General features: G+C 39.1%; 2 protein-coding genes across 3 annotated transcripts in view; one reads left to right on the top strand and one right to left on the bottom strand.

The window, feature by feature from the left end:
* atad1b (ATPase family AAA domain containing 1b) overlaps positions 1-4,070 on the top strand; it is a 5,966-nt gene extending 1,896 nt beyond the window's left edge. For both annotated transcript variants that reach the window (XM_054598950.1, XM_054598951.1), the window contains exons 2-10: positions 62-298; positions 532-630; positions 1,304-1,424; positions 1,508-1,708; positions 2,039-2,145; positions 2,477-2,566; positions 2,923-2,973; positions 3,247-3,377; positions 3,728-4,070. In XM_054598950.1, coding sequence (XP_054454925.1) covers positions 125-298; positions 532-630; positions 1,304-1,424; positions 1,508-1,708; positions 2,039-2,145; positions 2,477-2,566; positions 2,923-2,973; positions 3,247-3,377; positions 3,728-3,848 — 1,095 coding nt within the window. In that variant the 5' untranslated portion in view covers positions 62-124 and the 3' untranslated portion in view covers positions 3,849-4,070. The remainder of the gene's footprint in view (positions 1-61; positions 299-531; positions 631-1,303; positions 1,425-1,507; positions 1,709-2,038; positions 2,146-2,476; positions 2,567-2,922; positions 2,974-3,246; positions 3,378-3,727) is intronic.
* A 2,927-nt stretch (positions 4,071-6,997) lies between these two features.
* minpp1b (multiple inositol-polyphosphate phosphatase 1b) overlaps positions 6,998-10,000 on the bottom strand; it is a gene marked incomplete at its 5' end in the record, with an annotated part of 4,200 nt that continues 1,197 nt past the window's right edge. Inside the window, 5 exon segments of the mRNA XM_054599053.1 lie at positions 6,998-8,567; positions 8,713-8,846; positions 9,193-9,323; positions 9,598-9,695; positions 9,979-10,000. The exon segment at positions 9,979-10,000 is cut by the window's right edge and continues 173 nt beyond it. Coding sequence (XP_054455028.1) covers positions 8,314-8,567; positions 8,713-8,846; positions 9,193-9,323; positions 9,598-9,695; positions 9,979-10,000 — 639 coding nt within the window.

The following is a 10,000-nucleotide window of genomic DNA, read 5'->3' as shown; positions in this document are numbered from 1 at the left end:
TAAACATTAAGATGATGATCCAGTTTAAATGAACAGAAAACATGTTGTTGTTGCTCTGCAGCCCTACGTGAACGTCCTGTGCTCCTCCTCTGACCCCTGACCTCTGACCCCTGACCCCGTGACGATGGTGCTGAGGGAGGTCCCCGTCGAGAACATTGCCCGTCCTCTGGGCAGGAACGAGGTCATCGGCCTGCTCTTCCGTCTCACCATATTCGGAGCCGTCACCTACTTCACCATCAAGTGGATGGTGGACGCCATCGACCCGACCAGGAAGCAGAAGGTGGAGGCTCAGAAACAGGTGAGGCAGGAGAGGTTATGAACTTAAACTTTATATAATTTAGCTCAACTGTCTCACTGTTGATAGTTTTTATAGTTATTTCTCTGAATGAATGAATATCCAGTAAAACTGTTTACATGCAGCATTTGTTAACAAACAGGAATCAAACATCTGAAGTAATATGTCAGTAAAGTAAAAAAGTAAAATCATGAGATCGTTTTGTCAGATTGTGACTTTGATGTTTTCTCCGTCAGGCGGAGAAGTTGATGCGTCAGATTGGAGTTAAAAATGTGAAGCTGTCTGAATACGAGATGAGCATCGCTGCTCACCTGGTCGACCCTCTGAGCATGCAGGTACGTTTTATTGACCTTCATTTTGTTCCCATGACAACAGTTGAAAGAGCTCCAGAGAGAAATTACATGAATACTAACAGTAATACCAACACAAAAGGTTGTGTGGTAAGAAAAGTATATTTACTGGAACTAATAGTGTATTTTCAAATTATTTCCATTAAAAGAAAGCGTGTATTTATAAACAACATCAGAGGAGCTATAGCGGAGCCCTGAGGAACTCCACAATGCTAAAAACACAAACACAAAGAAACGCACTGAATGACGCTAAATAAACCATGCTAAGAGTCAGGAGCTGGTTTCACTAGCAAACCTAGCCTCGTGCTAACATACTTAGCCTCGTGCTAACATACTTAGCCTCGTGCTAACATACTTAGCCTCGTGCTAACATACTTAGCCTCACTAAGTTTAGTTTAGTCACTAAATTAAATCAGAGTGCGGTCAACAACTAGTTGTTTTTAGAGGTGATTTGTTTCTAAACATTAACAGCCACTTCGGCTGCTTTCACACTTGATGTTTTGTTCCTTTGATTTGGATCAAAGGAACAAAACGAGACTTTGTGGCATTTTAGTTCTGGTTCTGTTCACACAGACTTTACATTCTGCATCGTCTCTGACAGTTTGTAGATATTAAAACACTATTTAAAGTATTAAAACAAGTACTAATGTTTGTGCAGATCACATGGAGGGACATCGCCGGTCTGGACGAGGTGATCACAGAGTTAAAGGAGACCGTCATCTTACCTGTTCAGAAGAGACACCTGTTCCAGGGATCCAGACTGCTGCAGCCCCCTAAAGGTCAGAGAGCTTATTACAGCTGATTAACGACTGACGAGAGATTTGTTTATTGAAGTCGTTCACACGCGTCGTCATGGTAACAGGTGTGCTGCTGTACGGGCCTCCGGGCTGCGGGAAAACGCTCATCGCCAAGGCGACGGCCAAGGAGGCGGGGTTTCGTTTCATCAACCTGCAGCCGAGCACGCTGACGGACAAATGGTACGGCGAGTCCCAGAAGCTGGCGGCCGCCGTCTTCTCATTGGCTGTCAAACTGCAGCCGTCCATCATCTTCGTCGACGAGATAGGTGAACACACACACACACACACACACACACACACACACACACACACACACACACACACACACCTGTCAATCAAAGGAGGGGCTCTGTCTCTGTTTGGACATTTAAAGACGTAAATATGAGACAAAGACGAGTTCAGATCAATAAATCTGCAGATTGAATGAAACATCATTTATGAGTTTAACGCTGTTTAATCAGAAATTAGTTTATAGATCGTTCACTTTGTGAAGAGCTAGGCTAGCTCCACCTGTTTCCAGTCTTTATGCTAAGCTAAGCTAACCAGCGGACATGAACGTTGAACTGTTCCTTTAACACTGACTCCGTGTGTAACAGACTCGTTCCTGAGGAGCCGGTCCAGCTCAGACCACGAGGCCACGGCCATGATGAAGGCCCAGTTCATGAGTCTGTGGGACGGACTGGACACAGACCACCACTGCCAGGTACGTCTGGAGACAGGAGGACAGGAGGACAGGAGGGAAGACAGGAGACAGGAGGACAGACAGACAGACAGACAGACAGGAGGACAGGAGGGAAGACAGGAGACAGACAGACAGACAGACAGACAGACACACTTAGCTAAAGGGCAATTTACATTTTTTTATGCTACTCTAAATAAACTTCTTCTAGTTCAATTATTAATGTTCTGACCTGAGATCAGCTCTTAATAGAGACAAGATACCATGATGATGATGATACTAATAATAATAACAACAATAATAAAAATAATAATATTAATGAGTCAGTTATTGATGATGTCATAATGTGTGTCAGGTGATCATCATGGGAGCCACCAATCGTCCTCAAGACCTGGACTCTGCTATTCTGAGGAGGATGCCCACCAGGTTCCACATCAACCAGCCTGTAAGTACACACACGGACCTGGTCCTAACCTGGACCTGGTCCTGACCTGGACCTGGTCCTAACCTGGACCTGGTCCTAACCTGGACCTGGTCCTAACCTGGACCTGGTCCTGACCTGGACCTGGTCTCATAGAGGTGAGAGCTTTAGTGAAGCTCCACAGGTGAAACCGGGCTGATAACCAAACATTTATCAGGTTTAAGAAAAAAACATTAAATATTTATTGATATCATAAATCATTTTTATTTGTAATCATTAGAAATCAGAATCAATGTTTTTAAAGTTTAAGCTGAACTTTATAAGATAACGTGTTTAATAAAGATACACAATAAGTGACGTGGTGCTGTTTGTTCCTGCAGAGCACGATGCAGAGAGAGCAGATCCTCAAACTCATCCTGGAGGACGAGAGCGTGAGTGCACCTCGAACGCATCGCGTCCACTTCACTGACACTCTGGAAAATCACTTTTAAAGAAGCTGAGCTGCAGCGTTGGAGGCGGAGCCACGTTCACTATTTTAATGAAACAGAGGAAGGAACTTCAGATAAAAATACCCAGAATCCTCCTCTCCATGACCCATACATCCTTAAGCCCCGCCTCCCAGCCTCTGGCCACATTCCAGCGTCTGATGTTGTTCCATCTCAGCGTGATCGATCGATTCTGATCACCTGTCTGTCTCTCTGCAGGTCGACGATTCAGTGGACCTCGTTGACGTCTCCAAGGAGACGGACGGTTTCTCAGGAAGTGACCTCAGAGAGATGTGTCGCGACGCCGCTCTGCTCTGTGTCCGGGACTACGTCCACACGCAGAACGACAGGTACCTGTCTGTCTCTGTCTGTCTAGAGTCTTAATTATTATAATTGATCAAACAACAAAAGGATTCATTAAATATTTAAAGTTTAATCTTTGAATCAATAAGTTAACTAAAACAAGATTTACAGACAAAATCCATTCTGAAAAAACCAACAATCTCACTCTACCTGTCTGTCTCTCCACCTGTCTGTCTCTCTAACCGTCTGTCTCTCTACCCGTCTTGGTCTCTCTACCTGTCTCTCTCTCTCTCTACCTGTCTGTCTCTCCACCTGTCTGTCTCTCTACCTGTCTGTCTCTCTCTACCTGTATCTCTCTCTCTACCTGTCTGTCTCTCTCTACCTGTCTGTCTCTCAGTACATTAGAGGACTTCATCCGTCCGATCCATCAGTCCGACCTTCAGAAGGCGATCGGTAAGATGAAGAAATCAAAGATGGCGGGCGGTCACAGCGCTCTGCTTCACGCCGCTCTGGACTGAACACACACACACACACACACACACACACACACACACACACACACACACACACACTCTGATCACACCAGCTCAGCCTGCAGTCGCTGGTTTGATTCCCGACCCGTTCCGTTGAGGCCGTTCGTACTGACCTGCCTGTGTTTAAATATGTGCCACTTGTTTTTATTTAAATCAGCTGATCATGATGCTGAAGTCAGAAATAGAAATAAAAATATGAAACACAAACGCTTGTTTGAGAATCATTTAAAATAAACCAGAAATTATTAAACTAAAGAAAATAAGTCATAATTCTTCCTGCTCGGTTCTACTGTAAATAAATAAAGTTTCCTTTTAGAGAAAGGCTCTAAGTACTACAGTACCCATGAACCTCAGCAGCTGTGACATCAGAGAACAAAACTCAAAAAGAGAATAGATTTCCATTGACTTTTACAGAATGACCTTTCCTCCTTACATGATCTTTTATTGTGAAAATCCTCCCTCCCACAGGTCTCTTATTTCATAATAATTTAACAGGAAGTTTCCTGGAAAGAACCGTAAAATTTGGGGTAAATTATCTGTAAAATTATAAACAGTTAAATTATATTATACTAATATGTAACACATTTCAATAAAGAAACTCTTATTTTTCCTGAAATGTATTCAAAGTTCTGTAACAAACACAGTGTATTAAAATGGAATATAATTCATAATTAAAATGTTTAAAGTAGAATAAATAAGAGTAAAATAAATTACTTTGTAAATACTTTGTAATTTATTCGAAGTATAAAGCCTTGTATTTATCCTCTACTGTATTATTTAACTAAAAGATTTTCGATATTCATTATTTTTTTTGCAATTTTGTCAGTTTGAGAGCTTCTTATCTGATTAAAACATTTTTAATCAGATAAGATAAACTTTGTTTACTTTTCATAGTTTATAAAAGTATTTATTTTTCTGTATGTTCAGCTCACCTCAAAGATATTATGCTGTCTATCAATTACAAAAAATATATATTGGAGGAGAACTTGAACAGTGAAGAAGCATACTTGTATTTCATAACAAATAATGTATTAAAAGATGTATTAGTATATAATACATCTTCATTCCAGAGACATGGAAACACATTTATTATGAAATAACTGACCTGTAAAATGAAGCTTTGCCTTGACATTTATGAAATGTTTACACTGTAAACAAACGAAAGAAAACTGAGCTGAACATGTTCCTCCTGCAGTGACGTATTCATCTTTTTCATAAAGTGTACTTTATTATTGTTTTTATTCTGATGTTTGAATGTTTAAAGAACTCATCTGTGGTTCGATGGACGGTAAAAGAATAGTTTCTTGATTCAATTATATCTATAACATCTGAAGATTAATAATTATATATAATTATTATTATAATGCTTATAAAACAGGAGATATTCACATGAAACTGGAATATATAGAATATAAAGCTGTTACAATTTCATGAAGAATTTGAGAATTTCTCTTAATCTACTACAGTAACTGGTTATTTAACTTATCTCTCCATCTGTAAACCACAGTGTCTGTTATTTTTTTTACATTTATTTCCTGTTGAATTATGATGTAATAACTGCTGGATGATGTAATAAACTTGTCAAAGCATATCAAAATTATGTTTGTGTTGATGAACACGATAATCTTAAGTAACGAATCAAAACTATCAAACATTTTAAAGAAATGCATCATTTTGCCTGATTAGGGCTTTCACATGAAGCAGAAGTCCTAAACAGTCAGAGTATAGTATGTTATAAACAGTCAGAGTATAGTATGTTATAAACAGTCATAGTATAGTATGTTATAAACAGTCATAGTATAGTATGTTATAAACAGTCATAGTATAGTATGTTATAAACAGTCATAGTATGTTATAAACAGTCATAGTATAGTATGTTATAAACAGTCATAGTATAGTATGTTATAAACAGTCAGAGTATAGTATGTTATAAACAGTCATAGTATAGTATGTTATAAACAGTCATAGTATAGTATGTTATAAACAGTCATAGTATAGTATGTTATAAACAGTCATAGTATGTTATAAACAGTCATAGTATGTTATAAACAGTCATAGTATAGTATGTTATAAACAGTCATAGTATAGTATGTTATAAACAGTCAGAGTATAGTATGTTATAAACAGTCATAGTATGTTATAAACAGTCATAGTATGTTATAAACAGTCAGAGTATAGTATGTTATAAACAGTCATAGTATAGTATGTTATAAACAGTCATAGTATAGTATGTTATAAACAGTCATAGTATGTTATAAACAGTCATAGTATAGTATGTTATAAACAGTCATAGTATGTTATAAACAGTCATAGTATAGTATGTTATAAACAGTCATAGTATAGTATGTTATAAACAGTCATAGTATGTTATAAACAGTCATAGTATGTCATAAACAGTCATAGTATGTTATAAACAGTCATAGTATGTCATAAACAGTCATAGTATGTCATAAACAGTCATAGTATGTCATAAACAGTCATAGTATATATGCAGCCTCTAACAGCACCACGTTGTTCATCGTCAGAAGATGACGTGGTCATGAGGGATGCTCTGCTCGTGGTCGTTTGTCCTGCACCTCTGAATGTTCTACTGATAAAAACTATTGACATGTCTCGGTATTATATTAAGGTGAATTAGTTTTTAGATGTTTAAGAAACAGAAGGTGTTAAAAATCAAATCATTTACAGGATATTCAACTTTTGTTTATCATACATTTAATACTCGACTGGTTTCTTTACAGGACTTGTATGACGGTAATAAAGTAGTTTATGAATATGAAATATGAGTTTAGAGATAATTAAGTGAAGGAGCTTAACGGTTAGCCCAGAATTTAGAAAACAACTCTCAGGCTCACTTAAGGTGGACTGACCTTTAAGGTGGACAAGGTATTTTGCTTAAAGTTTCTCACAGCTTTTTTTATATTTGTTTTTTTAACAGTTTCGTTGATAGCATTGATCAGTCAAAAAACAGTTATTCACATACCATAAGTGAAATGTATGATTTATATTTTATAAATTAAAGTTGTTATAATGACGTTTGGTAGTTTGTCAGGTCAACGTGTTTCACCTCACAGCGTTTCTACAAAGTTTAAGTTCAGTTGTTTTCCTAAAATAAAGAATAACATAAAACACTGTTCTCCATGAGTGAAAAAAGTTTATTAAAGCTTTTCAGTGTAAACATTTGGCATCGTTCCACAGGAAGTCAAAGAAAGAAGAAGCACGGAATGAAACCTGACCCCTTTAAAAAGCTGAGTCACCATTTTAACCTTCAAACTGATCTCCCTGAAAACACAAAGCAGAAACAGAACCGGACTTAACGGGACTCTTATTGTGAAAAACTTCCACACAGTCAGAGTTGATCACAGCGGCATCTGTTGTCCATCAGAAGAACTGACGCTTAAAAAGAAACAATCAAATGATCATTCAAATAAATAAAGATCATAAAACAAATGAACCCTGAAGTGTCACCAACAAAAAACCATTGTTCTCCACACTGGCTCTGGTTTACAGCAGATTAAAGGGCCAGTTCACCAAAATAAAACACCCAAAAGAAGAACAGCATGAATATTTCTGACGCTCTGCAGCCGGTTTTACTTTTATGTCTTTTGTCATGAAGATTCAAGTTATTAATCAATCATCTGGGAAGAATTGCACTATGCAATTAAGATTATGTTTTTAAACAGAAATGTCCAATTAAATAAAAAGGAATAAAAGTTCTTAAATAAGAATGATGAACTAACATTTTAAAATAGTGTCTTCTTATTTAGTATAACTCATTAAGTGACTTCACAATTAAATGCTTATTTTACAGTCATGAAAGACTCTGTTGAGAAAATACGTCATTATACAGACGACATGACTTTCTCTCTGAAGATACCATGTTTGTTTTCTTCTTCTCTTCCCGACGGATGAAAAGAGTCGATGACTAAAAACATTTCAGAATGAAAACGTGACATCAGTGTGAACTTAGCTACGTTAGCCATGTTAGCTCGCTAGCTAACATAGCTATGTTGAGGTGATGAGACAAGAGAAGAAGTTCACCCCTAGACTAAATTAAACTATGACGGACTGTAAAATAATCTTTTAAATGATCAGACATTAATTGTCTTTCTCCGTTGACTACTGGTCACATGTCTTTGGTGGACAAAGGTAGGGGCGGGGCTTGCAGAGGCCTACACGTCACAACATCCTTGATGAAAAACTCCCTTTTACCGTTAAATCCTTTTGTATTATAAGAAGAACTCCAACCGTGATTTTAAAGCAGACAGATTTATGGATCTGTTTTTTCAGTTTCTGCCGTTCACCAGCAGGAGGCCCTCTGAGTACTGCGTACGTGTACTTGTACACTAGTGACTGCTGCTGTCAGAGACACTCAGTGGGCCTCAGAGACCGTTTGACTCCAGTGTTCAGTAAATCAATAAATCAAGATATTGATCATCGTGTCTGCGGCTCAGAGTTCGGTGTTCGGTCCCCGGCCGCCGCTCATGCCCTCACACTCCCTGTGGAAGTCACAGCCGTCCAGCAGGTGGCGGTACGTGGCCCGGACGTCCCGGTACAGCGGCGCGTCCTCCGTCTCAAGCCCTGGGAATCGAACTGGCGACTCGTTGACGAGCAGCTGCAGCCGCGGGCCTCCCTGGCAGTCGTACAGGACGAAGAGCAGGTTGGCGGCGTACGGCATGATGAGACCGGACCGGAAACTTCTACCTGAGAGACGGGACGGGTGAGACACACAGTGTTAATGTTCAACACCTGAACCACAGAAGAAGAACGTCAGCGATACAAACCCACAGGTCTGATCATGCCATCACGTCCCTGTCTCTGATTGGACGTGGGGGGCGGGGCTTCGTACCATGCTGTGAGTGGTAGTTGTCTGCAGTGGGTGGAGTCTGGTCCTTGTAGAGTCCCAGCAGGGAGAGGAGGGGGAGGAGCGTCTCGCCGTGTCCCACCAAGATGGAGGCCGGCTCAGGAGACTCGTCAGTGGACCTGATGACAATAAAGCTCATTCAAAGCACACTTCTATCAGCTTCCTGTCTGTGTCTCTGTGATCCTTCAGAATAAGAGTTTGAGTTTTGAATAATACCAATAAAAAAATAATAATAATAATATTAATATACCTTTATAATAATAATATTAGTTTATAATAATATTAGTTTATATATATAAAATAATAGTTTTGTATAATACCTATAATAATATATTATATGTTTATAATAGTAATGATTACTATTATGATTTTATCATATTCATAATTAGAATAATAATATAGATAAATAATACATATTTGTTTCATAATAATAACAATAACTCACATTCCTGTGATGTCACTGACCTGCGTGGACGTCCGGCTTTGTCCAGCGTCCTGAAGACGTGATGAAACAGAGGACAGCTGGACAGACCGTTGATCTCATGACCATGAAAACGCTTCCAGTACTGCTTCAGGTCCGCCTTGTACTCCAACACCTGGTCAAACACCATGAACATCATCATCATAACAATAACAATAATATAATACAAGATGATTCAAGGCTCCACTGATCAATAACATCAATAATGGAACGTCTCTGTGAAGCTGCTTTACATGAATATTAGATTATCTTTGATTCCTTAAAACCTTTATAGTATTTATAGTCATAATTAGCACGTTGTACATTAATCAGCTGATCAATAACTGACACCAGAGATCATCTCTTAGAGACGACGCTCCACTCGGAGAGATTCTGTGTCGTGTTCATACCTTTGCATCGTCTTCATCAAACAGATAACACCACGAAGAGTGAAGAGATCTAATGGAGAGCTCGTAGGAACACAAGTAGAACGCCGCCTCGACCAGATCTATGGGGGGACAGAGACCTGAGCTGAGACCAGAACCTAGACCAGGACTACAGGAGAAACTGAGACCAGAACCTAGACCAGGACTGCAGGAGAAACTGAGACCAGAACCTAGACCAGGACTACAGGAGACACAGAGACCAGAACTCCAACATGGTTCTTCTTCGTAAACTTGAAAGTTAAGCCAGGTGAGGACACTGAGTGTACTTCTGAAGGTCCTCATAAGTACAGAAAGACAAACATGAGTGTGTGTGTGTGTGTGTCTGTGTGTGTGTGTGTGTCTGACCTGGAGTGAGGTCCTGCTGACG

This window comes from Anoplopoma fimbria, chromosome 5 (genome assembly GCF_027596085.1).
Source record: "Anoplopoma fimbria isolate UVic2021 breed Golden Eagle Sablefish chromosome 5, Afim_UVic_2022, whole genome shotgun sequence".
Lineage (NCBI taxonomy): Eukaryota > Metazoa > Chordata > Actinopteri > Perciformes > Anoplopomatidae > Anoplopoma > Anoplopoma fimbria.
The sequence above is the reverse complement of the archived record's forward strand: the minus strand, read 5'-3'. Positions and strand labels throughout refer to the sequence as shown.